This window comes from Elephas maximus, chromosome 4 (assembly GCF_024166365.1).
Source record: "Elephas maximus indicus isolate mEleMax1 chromosome 4, mEleMax1 primary haplotype, whole genome shotgun sequence".
Taxonomy (NCBI): Eukaryota; Metazoa; Chordata; class Mammalia; order Proboscidea; family Elephantidae; genus Elephas; species Elephas maximus.
Window position 1 is genome coordinate 30,634,737 of NC_064822.1, and position 24,920 is coordinate 30,659,656.

General features: G+C 39.3%; 1 protein-coding gene across 1 annotated transcript in view; it reads left to right on the plus strand.

Moving 5' to 3' along the window:
* The window catches only part of ENKUR (enkurin, TRPC channel interacting protein), a 39,289-nt gene extending 25,817 nt beyond the window's left edge, over positions 1 to 13,472 (plus strand). The window contains exons 4-5 of the mRNA XM_049881814.1: positions 7,933 to 8,079; positions 13,104 to 13,472. Coding sequence (XP_049737771.1) covers positions 7,933 to 8,079; positions 13,104 to 13,277 — 321 coding nt within the window. The 3' untranslated portion in view covers positions 13,278 to 13,472. The remainder of the gene's footprint in view (positions 1 to 7,932; positions 8,080 to 13,103) is intronic.
* The last annotated feature ends 11,448 nt before the right edge of the window (positions 13,473 to 24,920 follow it).

The window sequence follows — 24,920 nt, forward strand, 5'->3', positions numbered from 1 at the left end:
AAGCATTCTGTAAATTAGTTTTGTATAGTCTGCATCTGGCAATTCCAGGATTGTATCTTCATTTGGGAAAGATTTTGATTCTTTAATTTGGGGAGTTGTAGAAGCAATCACGGTCTGCTTCTTTATGTGGTTTGATATCAACTGCTGTCTCCGAGCCATCTATAACATATTGTAACGATTTATTTTATATTTGCTCACTGAGTCTTATCTTGTATTGTTTTCTTTCAATATACGTAGATGGGCTACTAGATTGCACTGTCTTGATTGTTGTAGCCCTTGAATCACTTATGTCCTATTACCAGCTGGTTTGGGCTGTTACCAGATATATAAGCCTGAGAGTCCACTCACTATTCTTGAGTAGAATCTGATTTTGGGTCACCAAGTGTGTGGTGCAGACTGTCACCTATCCACCTAGAGGAGTAGTGGTGATAGTTGTGTGCACCAGATTCTGGTATCAGCAGGGGGTCACAGTCTGGGTGGGCAGGATGCTGACAGGCTTCCCCCAAGTGCCAGTGAGGTAGGTGTGTCTCTATTCCTAAAGCACTTTGTTGGGTGGGCTCTGCAGCTGTACCTTAGGCACCCAATGCATGTACCTCTACAGATTGGTAGGTGTCACCATCCTCAGACCCCCTAAGGCAGGAGGCTAGGTGGTCTGGGCGGAGCTTCAGCCCTCAGTTCCCTGTTGTGGGTCAGTGAGGGCTCTGTTTAATACACAGAGATATCAAACCTGGGAAACTTGTCTTTCCAGTAATCCGTTAAAACCATTAGAGTCATATCCCTATCAGAATTGCCTTTGCATTGTAATAGCCACCTTGTTCCCTGTAGGGATGAAAGCCCAAGACTGTGGATCTCATATGCTTGGCTGGAGCTAGTTCTGTATTTTTAGTCCAATTTCAGGAAGTCAGGGAAGGATTTTTGGTCCCCGGGTTTTTTGTAGCTGCTTCTCTCAGGCCAGGAGAATGGGTTAGGAAAAGAAAAAAAAAAAACCGCAGAGCACTTCACTCTCTGACTCAGGAAATTCCAATGTTAATGAAGCTGCCTGAGAAGGGTAGGTGAGGGATCAGATAGATAGGAGAGAGTAGCACCTTGGAATATAGACAAAGTTCTTATCTTGCTTGGTGATGACTGTTTTATCTGAGATTCCCGAGGGGTGTGTAGCCTGTGTGTGTTGGCTGGGTTGAGATTGCCCCCGAGGGTCAGGCCCACGTCCTGTGCTTATGCTGTCTCAGAAGCCATGGTCAGTTCCTCTGCTCCCAGTCCAAAGCCCAGCACCAAGGTTCCCCGGCTGGGATGCCGCACTCCAAGCTCCAAAACCAGTCACTGCCTCCCAGTGACTTCTCCTGTCAGCTGTGTCACTGTGCTGCCTGCATGCACTGGCTGGGCTTCCCCCGAGGTCACTTCTGGGGGCTAGGGCTGCGTCCCGTGTTTGCGCTGTCTCAGGATGCCATGCTCAGCTGCCCTGTGCGCAATCCAAAGCCCAGCACCAAGGTTTTCTGACTGGAACGCTGGCTCCAGAGTCCGAAAACAGTCATTGCTTCCCCATGGTTGCTCGTTCTCAGTGTCTGTCACTCAGGTCAACTCTTTAGATCTGTGTTTGATGATCAGGGTTCATAGATTGTCATGTATGTGATTGATTCACTTGTTTTTCCAAGTCTTTGTTGCAAGAGGGATCCAAGGTAGCTTCTACCTACTCGGCCATCTTGGCCACCCTTGACATTCTTTTTTGATATAATGACTCTGTGTTTTTCTTCCATCTTCTTTTTGTTGTTGTTGTTGTTGTTGTTTTTAATTTAATTTAATTTTTTATTAACTTTTTTTGAGCTTCATGTGAACGTTTACAAATCAAGTCAGTCTGTCACATATAAGTTAATATACATCTTACTCCTTACTCCCACTTGCTCTCCCCCTAATGAGTCAGCCCTTCCAGTCTCTCCTTTCGTGACAATTTTGCCAGCTTCCAACTCTCTCTATCCTCCCATCCCCCCTCCAGACAGGAGATGCCAACACAGTCTCAAGTGTTCACCTGATATAATTAGCTAACTCTTCATCAGCATCTCTTACCTACCCACTGTCCAGTCCCTTTCATGTCTGATGAATTGTCTTCAGGGATGGTTCCTGTCCTGTGCCAACAGAAGGTTTGGGGACCGTGACCGCCGGGATTCCTCTAGTCACAGTCAGACCATTAAGTATGGTCTTTTTATGAGAATTTGGGGTCTGCATCCCACTGATCTCCTGCTCCCTCAGGGGTTCTCTATTGTGCTCCCTGTGAGGGCAGTCATCGATTGTGGCCAGGCACCAACTAGTTCTTCTGGTCTCAGGATAATGTAGGTCTCTGGTTCATGTGGCCCTTTCTGTCTCTTGGGATCTTAGTTGTTGTGTGACCTTGGTGTTCTTCATTCTCCTTTGATCCAGGTGGGTTGAGATTCCATCTTCTTTTAATGCTTCCTGCATCATTTAATCTTTTCCACATAGAATCCTTCACTCTTGCAGCTTGAGACTTGAATTTTTTCTTCAGTACTTTCTGCTTGAAAAACACCAAGCATGTTCTTCCCTTTTGGTTTTCCATCTCCAGATCTTTGCACATGTCATTAAAATATTTTACTTTGTCCTCTGGAGTCGTCCTTTGAAATCTTCTGTTCAGTTCTTTTACTTCATCATTTCTCCCTTTTGGAAACCCTGGTGGTGTAGTGGTTAAGTGCTACGGCTGCTAACCAAGAGGTCAGCAGTTCGAATCCGCAAGGCACTCCTTGGAAACTCTATGGGGCTGTTCTACTCTGTCCTATAGAGTTGCTATGAGTCGGAATCAACTTAATGGCAGTGGGTTTGGTTTTTGTTTTTTCTTCCTTTTGCTTTAGCTGCTCGACATTCCAGAGCAAGTTTCAGAGTCTCCTCTGACATCCATCTTGGTCTTTTCTTTGTTTTCAATGACCTCTTGCTTTTTTCATATATGATGTCCTTGATGTCATTCCACCACTCGTATGGTCTTCAGTCATAAGTGTTCAAAAGGTCAAATCTATTCTTGAGATGGTTTCTGAATTCAGGTGGGATATACTCAAGGTCATATTTTGGCTTTCGTGGACTTGCTCCAATTTTGTTCAGTTTCAGCTTGAGCTTTCATATGAGCAATTAATGGTCTGTTCCCCAGTTGGCCCTGGCCTTGTTCTGACTGATAATATTGAGGTTTTCCATTGTCTCTTTCCACAGATGTAGTCGATTTGATTCCTGTTTATTCCATCTGGTGAGATCCATGTGTATAGTTGTCACTTATGTTGGTGAAAAAAGGCATTTGCAATGAAGAAGTCGTTAGTCTTGCAAAATTCTATCATTCGATCTCCACCACTGTTTCTATCTCCAAGGCCTTATTTTCCAACTACTGATCTTTCTTCTTTGTTTCCAACTTTCGCATTCCAGTCACTAGTAATTATCAATGCATCCTGATTGCATGTTCGATCAATTTCAGACTGCAGAAGTTGGTAATAATCCTCAATTTCTTCATCATTGGCCTTAATGGTTGGTGTGTAAATTTGAATATTAGTTGTATTAACTGGTCTTCTTGTAGGCACATGGATATTATTCTATCACTGACAGGCTCGTACTTCAGGATTGATCTTGAGATGTTCTTTTTGACGATGAACGCAACATCATTCCTCTTCAAGTTGTCATTCCCAGCATAGTAGACTATATGATCTTCCGATTCAAAATGGCCAATACCAGTCCATTTCAGCTCACTAATGCCTAAGATATCGATGTTTATGTGTTCCATTTCATTTTTGATGACTTCCAATTTTCCTGGATTCATACTTCGTACATTTCAGGTTCCTATTTTTAATGGATATTTTCAACTGTTTCTTCTCATTTTGATTCATGCCACAGCAGCAAATGAAAGTCCCGAAAGCTTTACTCCACCCACGTCATTAAGGTCGACTCTACTTTGAGGAGACAGCTCTTCCTCAGTCATCTTTTGAGTGCCTTCCAACCTGGGGGACTCATCTTCCAGCACCATATCAGACAATGTTCCACTGCTATTCATAAGGTTTTCACTGGCTAATTCTTTTCACAAGTAGACTGCTGGGTCCTTGTTCCTCCTCTGTCTTAGTCTGGAAGCTCAGCTGAAACCTGTCCACCATGGGAGACCCGGCTGGTATCTGAATACCAGGGGCATAGCTTCCAGCATCACAGCAACACACAAGCCCCCACAGTACAACAAACTGACAGACACGTGAAGGTGGTAAAGTAGGGGGTCAGTGAAAAAGAGGAAGACCGTGAATGAGATGGATTGACACAGTGGCTGCAACAATGGGCTCAAACAAAGTAATGATTGTGAGGATGGTGCAGGACCAGGTAGTGTTTCCTTACGTTGTACATAGGGTTGCTAAGAGTTGGAACTGACTCAGCCACACCTAACAACAAGAGCAACAGTTGGCTTTTCTTTATTTCTTTTAGGACCTTAGCCTTTAGTCTTGAGTTATTAAGACCTTTTGTTATGGGTTGAATTTCGTTCCCCCCCCACCCCGCCCCAAAATGTGTATCAACTTGGCTAGGCCATGATTCTCAGTACTGTGTTGTCCACTGTTTTGTGATCTGATGTGATTATCCTATATGTTGTAAATCCCAACCTCAGGATTAGAGGCAGTTATGTTAATGAGACAGGACTCAATCTACAGCATAGATTGTATCTTGAATCAATCTTTTTGAGATCTAAAAAAGAGAATTTAGCAGAGAGGAGTGAGACCTCATGCCACCAAGAAAGAAGTGCCAGGAGCAGAGCGCATCCTTTGGACCCAGGGTGCCTATGCTGAGACTCTCCTAGACTAGGGTAAGACTGATGATAAGAAACTTCCCCCAGAACCAACAGAGAAAGAAAGCCTTCCCCTGGAGCTGGTGCCTTGAATTCTAGCCATCTAAACTCTGAGAGAATAAACTTCTGTTTGTGAAAGCCATCCACTTGTGGTATTTCTGTTATAGCAACACTAGATGATTAAGACACCTCTTATGCATGGTTTAGTTAAATAAGACAAATACTTCCAAGACCTTTATTTAAAAAAAAAAAAAAAAAAAGCCTTATTAGATACCAAGCACATCAGCTTTAAGAGAAAGCTGACTTGGGACATGAGGTTGTTTTTGGAAATGCAAAGTATATTTTTAGGTACCTAGGTGCTTTTTTTTTTTTTTAGGTGCTTACGGAGCCCTGGTGGCACAGTGTTTAAGAGCTTAGCAGCTAACCAAAAGGTCAACAGTTTGAATCTACCAGCCGCTCCTTGGAAGTTGTATGGGGCAGTGTTACTCTGTCCTATAGGGTCGCTATGAGTCGGAATTGACTGAGCAGCAGTGGGTTTGGTTTTTGGTTTAGGTGGCTTACAAGGACTGATGGCAATGCAATCAGCAGTGATTCTTTCATAATAACGAATGTGTTGACTTTGCTGTCTAAAGAAATGGAATTACTCATTGTTCATTCTTCAAAGAATTATTTCAGAATGTAGTTGGTGCTGGGTATGACAATGAATGAGAAAGCCAAAGTTTCTGTCCTCTTGGAGTTTGCCTTCTGTGAAGAGACAGACTCGCCAAAAACAGACTATAAAATAGCATAAATAACAAGTGTTCTGGCCTGAATTTCTGGCAATTCCCTGTCGATGTACTGCTGCAACCACTTTTGAATAATCATCAGCAAAATTTTACTTGTGTGATATTAATGTTATTGTTTGGTAATTTCCTCATTCTTTTAGATCAACTTTCTTTGGAATGGGCACAAAGATGGATCTCTTCCAGTCGTTTCTTGGCGTAGATGAGTGGGCACTTCCAGCAGTGCATCCATTTGTTGAAACATCTCAGTTGGTATTCTGTCAATTCCTGGAGCCTTGTTTTTTTCTCCAATGCCTCCAGTGCGGTTTAGACTTCTTCCTTCAGTACCATCGGTTCTTGATCATATGCTACCTCCTGAAATGGTTGACCGTCGAACAATTCTTTTTGGTACAGTGACTCTGTGTATTCCTTCCATCTTCGTTTGATGCTTCCTGCATCATTCAATATTTTGCCCATAGAATTCTTCAGAATTGCAACTCAAGACTTGAATTTTTTCTTCAGTTCTTTCGGCTTGAGCAATGCCGACTGTGTTCTTTCCTTTTGGTTTTCTATCTCCAGGTCTATATACATGTTGTAATAATATGTCTTTACTATGTCTTCTAGAGCTGACCCTTGAAATCTTCTGTTCAGCTGTTTTACTTCATTTCTTCCTTTCACTTTAGTTACTTGACATTCAAACGCAAGTTTCAGAGTCTCTTCTGACATCCATTTTGGTCTTTTCTTTCCTGTCTTTTTAATGACCTTTTCATCCTTTATGTATGATGTCCTTGATGTCATCCCACAATTCATCTGGTCTTCAGTCATTAGTGTTCAGTGCGTCAAATTGATTTTGAGATGGTCTCCAAATTAAGGTGGGATATACTCAAGGTCATACTTTGGTTTTTGTGGACTTGTTTTAATTTTCTTCAGCTTCAACTTGAGCTTGCATATGAGCAATTGATGGTCTGTTCCACATTTAGCCCCTGGCCTTGTTCTGACTGGTAATACTGAGTTTCTCCATCATCTCTTTCCACAGATGTAGTCGATTCAATTCCTATGTTTTCCATCTGGCGAGGTCCATGTGTATAGCCACCATTTATGTTGTTAAAAAAAAGTATTTGCAATGAAGAAGTCTTTCCAAATTCCCTCATGTGATCTCTGGTGTCATCTCTATCACCAACGCCAGATTTTCCAACTACTGATCCTTCTTCTTTGTTTCCAGCTTTTGCATTCCCATCATCAATGCATTTTTATTATAAAACCCAGTGCTGTCGAGTTGATTCCAACTCATAGCAACCCTATATGTTTGATTAATTTCAGACTGCAGAAAATAGTAAAAATTTTCAATTTCCTTATCATCAATAGCCAACTACTATGTATAAACAAAAACAAACCCAAAGGCATTGCCATCTAATAGATTTCCACTCATGGTGACCCTTTAGGACAGAGTAGAACTGCCCCACAGGGTTTCCAAAGCTGTAATCCAGGCAGACTGCCACATCTTTCTTCTGTGAAGTGACTGGTAGGTTTAAATTACTGACCTTTTGGTTAGCAGCCTAGAGTTTAACCACTGAGCCACCAGGTTTCCTTACTATGGCTAAAGTAAGAGCCAATTCATCAGCCAGGAACAGTCACTGGACAACATTCAGAAAAGAAGAAAACAAGTGACCTCAGTGACACCTCAGGTTGTTTTAATAGACTGGAATCAACTAGTTCCCAGTGAGGAAAAATTACTTGTGTCAATTTGCAGTGTTTGAACAAAGGTTTTAAATCAGTGTCTTTGTTGCATAGTGCTGCTATAACAGAAATACCACAAGTGAATGTCTATAATAGAGAGAAACATATTCTCACACAGTTCAGGAGGCTACAAGTCTGAATTCAGGGTGCCAGCTCCAGGGGGAGGCTTTCTGTTTGTCACCTCTGGGGGAAGGTCCTTGTCATCAATCTTCCCCAGTAAGGAGCTTCTCAGCACAGGGGCCCCAGGTCCAAAGGATGAGCTATTCTCCTGGCCCTTGTTTCTTGGTGGTATGAGGTCCCCCTATCTCTCTGCTTGCTTCTCTCTTTTATATCTTAAAAGAGATTGACTAAAGATACAACCTAATCTTGTAGATTGAGTCCTGCCTCATTAACATAACTGCCTGTAATCCTGCTTCATTAACATCATAGAGGTACGATTTACAACACATAGGAAAATCACATCAGATGACAAAATGGCGAACAATCACACAAAACTGAGAATCATGGCCTAGCCAAGTTGACACATATGACAATTGGTAAGGTTTATTTTTCTCCCATTCATTGGTTAGTGTATATAGCATATATAAGATTGCATTCAAGATATTGACTTTTTTTTTAACTGAAAAATTCTTACAGGATTATGGTGTCACACCTGGATATATATGCAAGCGAAATGAGGAAGTAAAGAAAGCCCAAGAAGAATATGATAATTATGTCCAGGAAAACCTTAGAAAGGCAGCTATGAAAAGGCTGTCTGATGAAGAAAGGGAGGCAGTTCTGCAGGTGTGTGTTCTGTATTTTATATTTGTCTGTAACTCTTGGAAACATCTCTAAATTGTATACCACTTCCCCACTCCCCTTTATTATTAAAGCCGGTGCTTTGATTTTGAAATCAGAATAATCTCCTTTGGTTATGGTGGCAAACCACATGCAGCAAATCTGACTCTTCGGGAGGAGGAAAAAATTATACTTAGGGATTCATTGAACAACATTTTATTTCCAATTTGGTGAGATTCTGTTATTTCCTGAAGTGTTGTAGGAAGCCCACCTCTCCTGCACCAATCATGCATGTATAGGGCAACTAAGCATTTTTACTTTCATTCTCTTGCCCGTATGTATCGAAAAAATATATTCATATATTGGTTATTTTTCACTAGATGGAGCTCTAGAATAGTTGAAACTACCCCTAGACCAGCTTTTTCTTTTTCTTTTTTACTGTAACACAAATGTCCAGATTTTATCATCACTAGGCATTTTTTTTTTTAGGCATTAGGTTTTATGTGTATTTTCCTTCTTTTATTAAATATAAGTAAAATAGATTTGAAAAGATATTTACTTGTGAGCTTTTAACGCAAGACTTTTATCTGAAGCATTTAAAATGTTAGAGAATGTGACCAGGGTTACCACTCCATCATCACGTTTAGAGAGTATTTATTAAGCACGTATACTATTCTACATTTATATAGAGCTGTCTCTGTATAGCACTTTACCCTTTGTTTTGGTACTTTTAAAGCTTTCTACAAAGCTATTTCTAGGGAACTTTCAAAAACAGAAAAAAAAAATTTTGTGTTAACTTCTGTTAAAAAATGAATTCATATGCTGTTATAAATTTTAACATTTTATCGATGTTATGATAGTCATCAGTAGGCATTTATTAAACAAAGTATTATGCCAAGCCCTGAGGATATTAAAAAGGCATAAGGTACAATTTCTGGTATAGAGAACATTATCATTTAATTGATCAGCAGCGGTATATATGTATACGTTGCTGGGTGCCACAGAGACGATGCTGATTCACAGAAACCCCGTGTTTCAGAGCAGAACTGCCCCACAGGGTTTTCTAGGCTGTAATCCTTACGGGAGCAGATTGCCAGCGCTTTCTCCTGTGGAGCCACTGGGTGAGTGAGAACTGCCAGCCTTTATGTTAGCAGCGGAGCACTTAACCACTGGTCACACGGGCTGATTTATAAATGTACATATGCACATGTGAATGTATTTATATGTAAATGTGTGCATATGTGTGTGTGTAAGTTTTATAAGGGTTCCGAGGCATGGATCTCCACTGAAGGATGGGAATTAAAGTGCCAAGCAGGAGGGGATCCCCTACAGCAGTAGTGGCCTAAGGATAGGGACTGTGTCTCTTTGTTGACAGCTATATCCCTGGTACCTAACACAGTGCCCAGTATAAACACAGGTGCTCAGTAATGATGTGCCCGAAGGAAAAGAGGAATACAGGCAGGCAGGAAGGCTGGCAGCCACAGACGTGGGAATTTCACTGGCATTTTCAGGGAGCACTAGCTGCCAGTGAGGCTGAAGCAGAGCATCATAAAGGAAAAGTGACCCTTGTTAGAGACGGAACATGTTAACACAACACTCTGAATGCCGTGTCTAACTGTGCAGTGACTTAACACAGATTGTGACTTATTCTATTTTAGCTAATTAACTCAATTCTCTAATTCATTAGAGGGAGGTGCTGGTCTTGAACCATTCATTCTCATTCATATTCTTTCTCTTTCTGTCTCTCTCTCCCCCTTCTTCCCCCCCTACTTGGATTCTACCATTTTCAGAAAGTATATGAATTTGTGAAAGCCAGATTTTTATATCTAAATGATGCTGATGAATAGGGAAAAATGGAAGAACTTCCCTCAAGAAGAAAAGGCTTCTCCTTCATATACCTCTTTGACTGTAGTTGATAATCAGCCCTCAGCTTCCTAATGTGGTCACTACAGGGTTTCATTGCATACCCTTTGATGCAGCCATAGCAAATCCTCCATTGGATGCTTTATTGGCTGGGGAATATAGTTGCCATAGCAACAAAGCCACTAGCTATACTCCTGACAAGCCCTGAACCATGCTTCCCCCCGATGATGAGTTGCAGTTCTATGACAACACAGTTGTATGCTCCTGAGCTGGCCACATTCTGTTCATTCTTCATAAAATAACTCATTGTATCTGGAAGGCATCGTCTGGTCTAATGATTCCAAACCCCTTATTTACAGATAAGGATATAAAATGCAAAGATGTTAAGTGGGCTCATTTGTTCATTCACCCAATTCATTCATTTATTGCATATCTAATATATTCCAGACTCTGTGCCCAACCCTGGGAATACTGTAGTGAGCAAAACAAATACAGCCCTTGTCAGTGAACTTAGAGTTTGCTTTAGATTTGCTCTTGGTCACAAAATTTTCAAGTATCTGAATAAGAACTACAACTCACACCTACCTATTCCCAGGCCAATGGTTTCCACACTATGTTATACACACCTGCACAGGAAGTTAACAAAGGGAAGCTGTAACCCTCAGGGCTCCAGCAGGAAAGAGAAGGTACACTCAGCTGGGATTTTGAAGATAATTTCATGAAGGAACTCTTTACAAAAGCGAAGCAGAGTTAAGGGAACCAGCAGGGAACACTGAGGTACCCATGGACTAAAAACATTGGGAATCCACCAGCACCCTTGGCATGAAGGGCAGGGGGATAACTGTGTTACCAGAGCACTGGGAGATCTGGAGCCTGGAAGAGGGGCTAATTAACTCAATTCTCTAATTCATTAGCGGCAGGGTACTGGTCTTGGCCTATTCATTCCCATTTGTATTCATTCATTTTCTCCCCCTTCTCACCCCACACTCTGGCAGGTGTTGTAGTCACAGAAGGATTCGGTCAGAACTAGCTTCCAGGCAGGGCCAAGAAAGAGGGAGAAGAAAAGCCCTGACCTCTCTCTCCTCCCATGAGTGCCTCCATTGGCTGAACTCAGCCAGAGGTCAGAGGGCAAAGGAGCCAGGATGGTGCAGCCCACAAGGATCAACCCCCAGCCCCCACCCCAAGACACAGAGCAGGGCAAGAAGATGGAGAATGAGTGGAGGGGGCAGGGTGCAACAGGAGCATGGAACTCAAAACACCTCCAATTTATTTTATGACCACTTCTCCCTATTTGAATTTTTTTCCAAAATGAGTAATGTCATTTCAACATTAAAACAGAAGAGAAAAAAAATTATGAAATAAAGAAAAATTGCTATTGCTGCAATGGATAAAAGATTTCCAGATGAAATAACCAAAAAGGAAAAAAAAAAGTCTCAAAAGCCTCAAGGTGGTTGTTTCAATATAATATGAAATACTAGTTATATTTAGTTCCCCTTACCTAGCTGTTAACTTTGATCCAAACATTATTGTACACAGTAGAAGATAAAAGCAAACTATCCCCAGAAGAGAATACAGAGAAAAAGTATAGCTGCTGTGACCACAAGTGATGTGACAATAGCACCCAACTAGCAATGAAAACCTTTTGATATTTGAAAGTGTATAAATACATAGATTTCCTCTATGCAGTAGGCACCCCTGTGGAGCCCTGCGGAAGCATATTTCACATTTCATAAAAAAGAAAAAAAAAAAAGAGTGTGGAAAAATATAATTTTTTGAGGGCTTCTTTTTAGAATACATCTCATACACTTTTCAGGATGTGTTATACAATTTTAATAAACCCAACCCCTGTTGTTTCTTTCTTTCTTTCTTTCTTTTTTTTTTAGCTTGGATGTCTTTTCCATCTACCTTTTCCCTTTCCAAACCCTTGATATACTCTCACTCAATGAGAAGTCAAAATTTGTTGCCCTTTCCCCCAACCAACCTATGCTTACAGTGTGCCCGATCCTATGATCATTTTTACCTAAGTGTGGAAATAAACCATTAAGATTTTGTTGCCTTTGAAAAGTTTCCACAAGATTAAATTTGTACCACGAGGACTTATATGAAGGCATTATTATATAAGACACCTCTAACCCTCTCCTAAATAGAAATGTATGACCACCATTTCCAAGGACCATGTTTTCAAAGCAGTGTTTTAAATTGCACTTGCATTTTTGCTTTCTGGTTTTATATAAATAAAATGAGACATGCACTCATAGTGAATTATAAAAGGTGCTAATATATAGAATTTCATCGCATAAGTTCAATTAGTTGTTTAAGACCATTTTGGCAATGGGACCCCTAGTGCACTGTGATAAGAAATGGTCATCTATGCAGAGATGGAAATGACCTTATTGCTCCTAAGAGAACCCTAATTTTGAATGTGTTGATTTCTGATAAAGTAAAACATTAACTAGACTACAGAATTAGCATATGTTTTATGTTTAATGGCGTTTCAATCATTTCTAGAATAAATAAATGGGAAATATAGATCCCTCGGTTTACTGGGTTTTTATAGATCCCTCAACTATATCTATATATTAATATATTTATTTAATATATTAAAAAGATACTTAAAATCATATTTTATAACACTGAATTTTGGTGTTTTGTGTAACTCCATCATGTCAGATGTAAGAAACTACGGCTATGCAAGTCAGAATCACTCTTTTAATGTGATTTCTCTGTTGAAGAATGAGGATAATGATTTAAAAAGAAAATTCTAAAGATAAAAAAGTAGAATTCTTATAAGAAAGCCTTTCTGTTCAAAAGTGTTTTTACTTGGGGATATCAATTCTAACTTGCTGCTTTAACCAAAGCATTTGCTATGAGCTCAGTTACATACTCCTCATAACTCTGCAAATGCACATTTGATGGTAAAAACAAGTACAGTAACATTAAAAACAGAGCAAAGAAATACTCCCAGTGGGAGCTGAGCACACAATCAAGGACAGAATTTGGCCTCTGCACAGTATTTTTTGTTACTGTGGCCAAGTCCTTGATAAATATGTATCATTTGTAAAAGTTATTTTTGTCAGTTTTCTTTACCTATTTACGCTGTCCTTTACCACTACGGTTTTACTTTATGTTTACAGTTTAGTATTTACGGTTTTCTTTACCATTTACAGGGGCTGAAAAAAAACTGGGAAGTGGTGCATAAAGAGTTCCAGTCTCTCTCGGTCTTCATAGATTCCATACCGAAGAAAATGCGCAAGCAGAAGCTGGAAGAAGAAATGAAGCAACTGGAACATGATATTGGTGTAATTGAAAAGCATAAAATTATTTATATTGCTAATAAGTAATAACAGATTGTGAAAGTATAGTAATTTCAATGTAGAAAAAATCACAAACATAAAAATGGAACTAAAGTTTTTTAAAGAGGAAAATCATATGAAGAGAGTAAAAATAGTCTTAAGAGAATCAAAATGCTTAGGCAATGTTTAAACGATAATGTGAATTATTCACTTACATAAGAGAAAATTTTGTTTCTACCAGTGTCAGGTTTTCCGATTGTAAACCAATTAAAGTTTGGTGTACCGTGTTCCAGTTCCATAGTGTAATTCATTTATTATTATGGACTTGTTTCACATAAACATTAATTTCTGGGCCCTAAAAACTAAAGTCAGCATTCAGAGTTTCAAAATTTTTCTCCACTACATGATACAAGGATTACAGCGTTAACAACTGTTGAGTGTTTTGAATTGGAAATAGTGGCATATGCCTTCTTACCACTCCAGTGTGTTTTCTACATATTGATTCACAGCTCCACACATTTAATGGCATATACGCTCCACAGCCTATGTCATCTGCAGCGATTCCCAACGGTAAATGTTATCAACATCCATATCACTATCCATGCTGAAAGGCTTACATTTGGAGGGAGAAAAATTAAGAAGATGACTCAGAAAATTAAGAAGTCAACTTATAAAATGCATCATTGAAGATGATTAAATACATAGAATAGCCTCCTTCTTGATGCACCAACTTTTGAAAACTTGGCTATTCTCTGACTTTTATTTCATAATTCATTGAATGTATCTCGTTAAAATGGAATGTTAGTTTTTTTGGTCTTTTCTATTTATCTATTTTGTGAATTCTGGTCTCTATTTGTAAGATTACATAATTTATTAAGCAATCAGTTTACATAAGTGGAGCTGTCTTCAACTCAGAATAAGAAGCAAAAGTCTATAAATATCTAAGAGGGAAAAGATTCTTTTATGAAATTTTAAGTTAGAGAAATTCAGTAAAATATCAGGGCAATAACAATTTTTACTGCTTACACTGATTTTATACTACAGACAACATAGAATCAAATGACAAACCTTCTTGAGCTCTTTCTTCATTAAATGCAGGATTTGGGTGCATTGTAGAAAAGCTTGCTTTAGTTAATGAAAGAAAAATGCTTACGTAGAAATATTTTTGAAAACTCACATTAAACTTTCCCCATATCCCTTTATGAGCATCATTTCTTTATTACTTTAGGACATCAAAATAAAAGATAGCTTATGATATATTCTCACTTATCCAGAATGGTTGATTTTTTTTTTATTTGTAAGATGATTCCTATCCATACTAATTTTTAAATAACTCAAAATCAGTAGCAATTAAAATCTTCTGATTGTCTCAACCTTACAGTTCTTGTGTTCAGGGTCGTAAATGGGAGTTGCCTTAAATGTTAAAATAATAACTTTGTGGTTTTAACATGCGGTTTTTCTTTTGGTTCTGTAAATGTCTACTAAGGAATCCGAACCATTCTCCATGGCACACGGTGTTGTACTAGATAAATTTTATTACCTTTGTCACCTACAGCCTTCTTGTAGAAACTTTCTCATCCATAGTTCCTGGGAGGGCTAGCCCTACCATCAGAATTCCAACCTTGAATAGTTCCAGTGCACCCCCTCCACACGCACATCTTGGTCATCCTATCAGTCAGAAGAGGGACCGACACCTAACTCAGGTGGTTGACCAGTGATATGGACTGAATTGTGCCCTTCCAAAATGTGTGTGAACTTGGTTAGGCCTTGATTCCCAGTATTGTGTGATTATCCACTCTTCTGAGATTTGATGTAATTATCCTATGTGTTGTAAATCCTAACCTCTATGATGTTAATGAGACAGAATTAGAGACAGATATACTAATGAGGCAGGGCACAATCTACAGGATTAGGTCATATCTTGTATCAATCTCTCTTGAGATATAAAAGAGAGAAGCAAGCAGAGAAGAGAGGAGCTCATTACCACCAAGAAAGACAAGCCAGGAGCAGAGGGCATCCTTTGGACCCACGTTCCTTGAGCTGAGAAGCTTCTAGAATAGGAGAAAATTGATGACAAGGACCTTCCCCCAGAACCGACAGAGGAGCCTCCCCCTGGAACTGGTGCCCTGAACTCAGACTTCTAGCCTCCTAACCTGTGAGAGAATAAATTTCTGTTTATTAAACCATCCACTTGTGATATTTCTGTTACAGCAACACTAGATATCTAAGACAGCCAGTGACTGATGAGATTATCTCTCTTGAGAGCATGAACTAAGAGACACAGAGACTGCAGTTACTTGAGGGTAGACATCTGAGCCTAAGAGGTCACACTTCATGGCTATAGCTAGTTTGACTTGACTTCTGTTGCTGTTCAGAAAAGCTCTGAGTGGAATAAAGATTCAGGGTGGTTTGGCCCTTGCCTATCTCTTCAGCTTCATTTTTGAAATGCTGCCCTTCTCCTACCCACTATGATTGATATTCCTATAACACTGAGGTACTAGAAGCCTCCCATGTCTGTGCACACATTGTTTCTTCTGCCCAGAAAATTGTGTCCTTCTCTGTCTCTCTCTCCCTGCATGTCTTCCTGGCAATTCCCTAGCTCACATCTTGGCCCAGGACTTGACTTCTGATCTGAGGGCCCAGAAGTTCCTACTATTCTCAGAACTTCAGAGACTGACCTACATAAATTAAAATGCATGTGAACTTAAGTTGCGACGTGGATATCAATTTTAAAATTTGTATTAAGAAATATCTCTCACTGGAATCAATCCTCATGATTAGTGCATTTTCTCCCAGTTGTCAAGGTCTGTGGGAAGACAAATCATAATCAAAAGGGTACTCTAGATAGAACAGAGTAAAAAGAAAAAGGAATCTAGATTATTTTATAAAAATAACCTTCAACTAACATAGTTTATTCATTGTCACTCAACAAATATTGACTGCCAGAAACTGTTCTAGTTGGCGGACACATAGTAGTGAACAAAATAGCAAGGTTGAGAAGACATAAATAATCATACAAATGCATTTATAATTACAAATTTAAGTGTTCTGAAAGAAAACAATAGAAGGCTACACAAGAGAAGATCAAAGGAGTCCTAAATCAGATTGTGTAGTTAAAGGAATGTCTTTCTGAGAATTCGACATGTAAAATTAAACAGAGGATTAGAAGTTGAGGGAGGTGGGGGAGAGGAAGGTTGTGAAGGGAAAAGAATCCCAAGCAGAGAGAACAAAATGTGTGAAGAAATCAAGGGAGGAAACCTTTGACCCCTCAGAGAAAGGCAGCCATTGTGGCTGGAGTGTACTTAGAGGGGGAGGGGTGCGAACTGAAGGTAAGAAGGGAAGCAGGGATTATTGACGTGTTTTAAGTAGGGAGATGGCATGATATGACCTGTATTTTCAAATAATCTCTTGCTACTGGGTGCCATTGAGTCAGTTCCAAATCATAGCGAGCCTGCACAGCAGAATGAAACACTGCCTGGTCCTGTGCCATCCTCACAAACGTTTTGTGTTTGAGCCCACTGTTGGCAACCACCGTGTTAATCCATCTCATTGAGCATTTTCCTCTTTTTCTACTGACCGTCTACTTTACCTAGCATGATGTCCTTCTCCAGACGTTAGTCCCTCATGATAACATGTCCAAAGTAAGCAAGATGAAGTCTCACTGTCCTCACTTCTAAGGAGCATTCTGTGTGTACTTTTTCCAAGACAGATTTGTTCGTTCTTCTGGCAGGCCATAGTATATTCAATATTCTTCGCCACCACCATAATTCAAAGGCAACAATTCTTTGGTTTTCCTTATTCATTATGTGGCTTTCACATGCATATTAGGTGATTGAAAATACCATGATTTGGGTCAGGCACACCTTAGTCCTCAAGGTGACGTCTTTGCTTTTTAACACTTTAAGCAGTCTTTTGCAGCAGCTTTGCCCAATGGGGAGACTAGTTCAGGGATTATGACAATCCTCCATGTAAAGAAGATAGTAGAGCAAGGTTGAGATAGAGAAGATAAAGAGTAGCAGTAGGAATCAAGAAATATTTAAGGAGATAAAAATATAACTTAGTGATGGATTGAAGTGGGAAGAAAAGGAAAGTTTTAAGGATTACAACCAAAGTTCTGGCTCGAGAAACAAAACAGTGCCATTTTTTAAGCTGGGGAAACATGGAAAAGAGATCAAGAGTACAATTTTAGAAATGTTCAGTTCGCAACAATCTGTGACATCTAGGTGGAAATTTAGATGGGTGGGTGGATGGATGGATGGATGGATGGATGGATGGATGGATGGATGGATGGATGGATGGATGGATGGATGGATGGATGGATGGATGGATGGATGGATGGATGGATGGATGGATGGATGGATGGATGGATGGATGGATGGATGGATGGATGGATGGATGGATGGATGGATGGATGGATGGATGGATGGATGGATGGATAGATGGATGGATAGATGAATAGATAGATGGATAGGTAGATATTTGAGTCAAAGAGGTCAGGGAGAGGTATAAATTTGTGTCCTCATGAGTATGATTAAGATCACTTTGAGAGAAAGCATATAGAAAGAATGAGATGAATGAGCTCTCAGCAGTTCTACCATTTAGGGGTCAGATGGGAGAGCAGAAGCAAGTTGAGAAGAGACTGAAGCAAGTGGCCAGATAACTCAGAAGAAAGCCAGGAAGCCAAGAGGATTCAAGAAAGGAGGACTCTTTCCCTATAGGCAGAGCCTTAACAATAAGAATAAAATTCTTAACATCCTGGACACGCTTTCTTCTCCCCTGCTCTGAGCAAGATACAGATCTACTTGTACATGGGCTCCCCAGCTCCCATTTCATATCTATAGTCCAGACTCTTACACTGAAATCCTTTGATTGCTATAGATATGTTAATACCATCCGCCAATACCACAACAATGGCATGTGACTTAACATGCTAATTAATACAACCTACCTTTTACCTTTGACCACCAAGTTAAAGGAAACTTTTCAGCAGCCCAAGAAAATTTAGAAAGAAAGCAGTTAAGAAGGCTGATTCTCTTTGATATAAATTAACTTCCAAGAGGGCAATCTAATTTCCCTCATTTCTAAATCCTTGGTAACAAACAGAAGGTGATTTTTTTCATAAATATTGATTACCACAAGCTGGAGACAGACATAGATAAGGGATAAAAAGAACAAGATAATTTTTCTGCAGGTTTGCTTCTCTTCATAGCGAGATAAGATCTGGTGAAAAAAATCAGCAGGCTTGACCCTGGCACTAGTTTAGGTGGCCTTTGGAAAATCACTTAGTCTCCCTCATTTGTAAAATGAAGAAATTGAACCAGGTTATGTCCAACCTTCCTTCCAGTTCTAATGGTCATAACTATACAACTATATAACTTTGTTCAACTTAGTTCAAACAAAAATTTGGTCTCCAAACTGATCAGAATGGAGAAAAGGACCAATGGATTCATAGCCAATTACTTGCACTAGTTCTCATCAACCCAAGCCAGTCATTTGACATACCAGAAACAATGTTAAGAAAAACAAAGATTGTCACTAAGTTTTTAGATTTTTTCGGAGGATAACTTCCTTAATAATAAACAGTCATTTGAGGTTTTCAACCAGAGGGTGTTCCTCATTCTAAGGATTTGAAGCTAGTGCTAACAAGCAGGAAGAAAGGAAAAAAGGAGAGAGAGGGAAAAATAAAGGGAAGAGAGGAGAAAAAGAGGGGGAGGGATACACCTTTTTAGCAAGGAGTCCTGGTGGCACAATGGTTAAGCACTCAGCTGCTACCCAAAAGGTTAGTGGTTTGAACCCACCAGTGGCTCGGTGAGAGAAAGACCTGATGGTCAGCCACTGTAAAGGTTACACCCTAGAGAATCCGATGGGGCAGTTCTAGTCTGTCACATGGGGTTATTATAAGTCAAAATTGACTCATAGACACCTAACGACAACCACAACCACCAACTACAACCAACCACAACCACAATCAACCACAACCACAATTATAACCACAACCACCACCACAAACAACATCCTTTTGTCTAGAAAGAGTGGGTCCAATTATAGAAGAGCATTTTATCTACGTCATGAAACTTCTATAGGACAGTATCTGTGACCGCCGACAAAAGAGCCTTGTCTTCAAAATAAAAATGTGCTGAGTGAGGTCACAGGTGTGGTAGCATTTTTCTTCACAGATAATGTGCTAAGAGAGAAAGGAAAAAATGTCAACAGGCTAAGATAATGCTAATTATGCCTGCAAATTGAGAAATAGTTTTTCACAGGATCAGTGTAAAAAGATCATGCACATATTAATTTTTAAAACTGTGTATGCAGATCCCTCCTTTTGATGCAATTTATTTTTTATTTTAAAGGATGCTGCCTATATAGGAAATGAGATTGGATAAGTGGTTTTTTTTAAAAAAAAAAAAAAACTGTTTGAACTTAGGGACTCAAGTGAGTGTTGTCTACGAAGCAAGGACATATACTTTATCTAAACAGTGCTTCTGATGTGTAAAACACCTGTGGAAGCCTTTGGAAAATGCACCTGTCCCACCCCTGAACCACGCTACCAAAGTTCCCTTTCCAAAACAACAAATGTTACCAATTTTTAGGTACCTTTAAAAAATATTTTGTAAAAGGAAAATTTACATAAATATTATCACACTTTTTTAAAAACTCAAATAAGAATATACAGTAATGTTTGCCTTTTTCAGTCAGCAATATAATGAAGATAATTTTTTATTAATGCAGGATGCTTTTTATTCCTTCTGTGGATGCATGATATTGAATTGTGTGGGTATATGTAATGTATTTGATCAGTGCCCTGGGGCTGGACGTTTAAGTTGTTTTTAATATTTTTCTATCAAAAGCAATGCTGCAGTGAATAGCCTTGTACATACATCATTTTGCACGTTTGAGTATACTCGTAGGAAATTATTCCCTAAAGAAAAATCACTGGGTCAAAAGGCATGTGCAGCTGTAATTGCACTAGGAACTGTTACTCATTGTTTTTGTGCATGTATGTGAATAGGTAATGCGTACACAGGTTCCAACCCTATGGGCCAGTTTTATTCTGTCCTATAGGGTCACTATGAGTCAGAATTGACTAGGCAACAACAGATGTACACGTGGTCCAAAAATCACAATTTACCCAAAAGCGAGTAGGGAGAAATAGTCTCTCTCAAGCCCCTTCTCTACAGCCACCTAGTCCCCTTTCCCAGGAGCAATCTCTGTGAACAGCTTCTGGAGTGCCTTTGCAAACAGATTCTATGCATGTGTATCTATAATGTAAAAATAATCACTTATATACCTATAGGAGAATTATTCCTATATGACAGGTCATGGTTTTCTTCTTTCACAGTCTGCAGGGATCAGAAGCCCCTCACTAACAGAGGCCTCCCATGTTAGCGCAGCCTTTCATTTAGGAATAGCTTTTTAAATTTTATTTATTTTATTGGGGTGAAAATATACACACCAAAGCATATGACAATACGACAATTTCTACATGGACAATGCAATGCCATTGATTACGTTCTTGGTGTTGTGCAGCCATTATCACTATTCTTTTCTGAAGTAGTCTACTACTATTATCATAAACTCAATGCCCTCACGCCAAAACTTCTCTTCTTCCTCACTCGCCCACATCTGGTAACCATTAATGATTTTGGGTTTCTATATATTTGCTTACTTCATACAAGTGAGATCATACAATATTTGTCCTTAGGAGCAGCTTTTGATTGTCTCATCGTTCTTCATCAGCCACATGCCATTGATATTGTGGATCTCATCAGCAGAGCAATGGTTTCACTGACTTTCACTACAATTATTTGCTCATTCTGGGTGGAAGGGAGGCCAAGGATACCAGACCCTGCTCTGCCCTTGGCTACAACATGTTGAATTTTCCAATCTTATTCTTTCTCTTCTTAGGCACGTTTCACAACAGCCATCTGAGATCTGCCTGCATCATTTTAGCAGTGGGGTCTGAGTTGAGTCTACTTCTTCCAGTGTTTTGTGTTTTTTTTTTCTTTCTTGGTTGTCTTTAATAATACTGAGAGGCTACACATTTCACTTTAGGAGGCAGGCCTCAGTCAGAGAGAACCTCCTTTAACAGAGCTGTTTTCTTTTTCATCTCTCCACACAACCTGCGTGCTTCCTGCCTGAGATCTTCTCATTCACCTTATTTTACTAAAAGCAACAAGGAGCAGTCGACCAACCACAACATCCTCAGTTTTCCAACCAGTTCCCCTAGAAAGGCTAGAAAAGTACAAAGTTTTCCTTCCAAGATAGTACAAATGCCAATTTTATCAGTTGCTTTTACCATGGAGTCAACAATGGTCAGTAGCTTTCCACCCTGCCAAAGAATTTTTCCTGTTTCCTATATACCACCCCGTTCAATGACTGTTATAAGGAAATGGAACTTTCTAAGGTACGAAAAGCCTGCTGCATCTTCCATTGCATAGAACTTTGTTCCAACGATGTGGCTATTGTTTCACTTAAAACAAAAAAAAACTAAACCCTTTGCTGACGAGTGGATTCCGATGTATAGTCGTGACTCATAGCGACCCTATACAACACAGTAGAACCGCCCATAGGGTTTCCAAGGAGTGGCTGGTAGATTTGAACTGCTGACCTCTTGAATAGCAGTCGTAAGTCTTAACCACTGTGCCACCAGGACTTCATTGTATTACTTAAGTGAACATAGTAACTACAGTTTGCAGTTGTGTACTGAGAGCTCTGTATTTGCAAATAGAGTTAATCAAGAAGAAGTAAACTGTCAGTTCAAAGTTTCTTTTAAGCAAGTAAAACAAAAGACAGAGGGATCTGGCAGCTGTCTACTTTCTTTTCTATTCCCTGACCTTTCTGAGGCCAACACAGGAGACAAATCTTAATCTTATGCAATTCCCACACATGAGTTCTGCTGTTTTGAACAAATGCAGGTTTCTTTTATCTTTATTGGCTTTATCTGCATTGGCTTTGAGGAGACAATTTTTTTTTTTTTCTGGATAAACTCCTTAGTTCTCCACCGCCAGCAGGCTTAGGCTTCAGGCCCAGAGTACCCTGGAGGCCGCATGTGGTTTCATCTGGACAAATCCTTTAAAACCAGTTCTCTAGCTTCAGAATTATTGAGATAACAGGCAGCTGAAACCCCTGTAGTTAAATGACCTCCAGCACTACAATGCCTTAAAGGTATGGTTGGTATAAACAGTGAAATTTAGCAAGTTAGGCCTCAAATTCAAGCATTATCTTAGAATTTGCGTTGTCACCTTATTGTATCATGGAACTGCTGTATTTCTTTTGTAATGCACACACAGCTTTTAAGAAATTGCCTTAACACACCCTTTGGGAAATTAAAATACAGTAGTAAATCCTGAAAGACTCTGTTTCTTCTAAGTATACTTTATAACATTAAAAAAAAAAAATAAAATGAACATGCCAAGATTCCAGCTGTCCAAAATTTTCTTATTTCAGTGTTAGCCAAAAATGTTGATAAAAATTGACCCTTATACTTTTTTTAAAAAGTAAACAAAATTGTAAAGTTCTCAAAAAGTAAAAAAGTAAGCTAAGTGACTTAACCAGAGTTGTTCTGCCATCATTTAGTCTTATGTAACATCATGTTATATGGTCTTATGCAATGTTATCCTGTAAGTATAAGTATCTTTTAAGTAGTGTCTGATATTGATTCATTGCATGGCATTCCTTTTCTTTTTTTTAGAGCTAAGATGTGCTATATATAAATGGAAGTTAGAGTAATTACGAGGCCGATAATTTTAAATTATGCAGTCCTTTAATGCACACATTGGGGTTAATCTTTTAAAATAGTCAGATTTTTAAACCATTTTGAAAATAGATTCTCTTAAGAATTACACCAGAATTCAAATATTGTATGTAATTTATTCAAATGTTTAAGAGAAAACTAATCTACAAATTATTACATTTGTTAACTACTGTTTTCCTGGGGAGCCTAAGTAGTTGGATTTCCTCCCCACATATTGAATTTCTACTTTGTGTTTGGAGCTCATACTGTGCTTAGTAATCCTTTTTATGTGCCTGCGTTTCATTAAATATAAAATGTCATTGCAGTTTAAGATGTATCATTAACCTACATACCATTAAGAAATAAAAAAAACTGTCACAACGATTTTTTATCAGTTGCAATTTTTATTTTATACTTCTTAAAAGATTTCTTTTCAACTTGTTTAGACATAATTTTTTTTCATATATTCTTATATTGCATACAATGAAAATATTAGCAAGATAAATGGTTGAGGTAATTCTAAAATGTCTTTACATTTAGAGCCTGCCTCATCTTTATTACTTTTTTACTCAGAACTGTCAAAGTCTATATTTTCCCATATTTTCTGTGCCATCTAGAGCGCTGGTGATACATGTCATGCAAAAGGACTCCAATCTTTTCTCTAGGATTTTATTCCAAGGTACTGTCACCTTTCCTACAAGTTTTGATGCTATCGTTCTTTTCACTAATGACAAGTGCTTCCTTCAACTAATATCAAATTTCACCTCCCTGTTCCCACACCTTTCTGTGTACACAAAAACCTTTCATTTCAAGGCAGGATAACAGTATGATCTTTTGTAAGATGTTTTAAATGTCAATTAAATTCAACATATATACAACCAATGATGGACAAACTCAGTTGAAGTGACAATGACCACCTTTGCTCACATGAGGTTAATGTCTTTACATCACAACTGGCACTTGGCTAAGTGTGATTATGAGATGCCAACAATTCTAAGTCATCCTTGTTTCGAAGATATTATAACATAAAAAAAGTACATCTTAAGATAAATGAAACATAGCATTAGTTCCCCTACCAAAACATCCCTCTGCTTCCTAGATGCCACCTCTCCTTTTAAAACCTGGCTCAAACCCAGCTCACTGTGGACATCGTCCATGATTCTAATGCCCCCTGACACATCATACTGAGCAGAGAAGCCTCCGTATCCACTTTCTGCAGGGATGTGTTATATTTGCTCTCTTCTTCAGAAAAATTGTTATGAGCTGGGCTGTGAGAATACTCCTTGAAGGAGGGGCCAAGATGGCAGAATAACCAGACACTTCCTGGGATCCCTCTTACAACAAAGGCCAAAAAAAAACAAGTGAAATGATTATATTTATGACAAGCTAGGAGCTTTGAACACCAAAGGCAAAGTTAGAAAACGGACTGAGCAGCAGAGGGAGGAAAAGATGGTTCCAAAGTGGAGAGGAGTTACTGGGCCTGAAATGCCAGGATCCCTCAGGCACCATTCTGGAGAGTGGCTGCAGCAGGCTGGTGGTAGCATTCGGCTGCAGTTTCCTCAGGGAGGAGCAGCCAGCTGCACAGCTTACTCTCACCTCCAGAACCAGAGAAGAATGGCGGTCTCAGCAAAAGCTAAGTACTTGCATATATTTTACCACTCCCCCAGCCCTCAAGCCAGCTTCTGTGGCTGTTGATTTCCCTGGGCCTGAGATAGGCCATGCTGAGAGCCCTGAGCTATCCATCCAGTCTTGGAGTAGGAATTAATTCCCATTTGGGGAAAAAAAATAATTTGCCAGCTCCACTAATTGGGGGAGCTCAGGACAGAAGCAGCTCCTGTCCAGGCATAAACAGTCCATGGACTTTGAGTACCTTTCCCCCCTCCTTAGAGACAATAGTCAATATTAAGTCACATAAAGAAACAAACCATAATCACCTCAACAAGTTCTCAAAACAA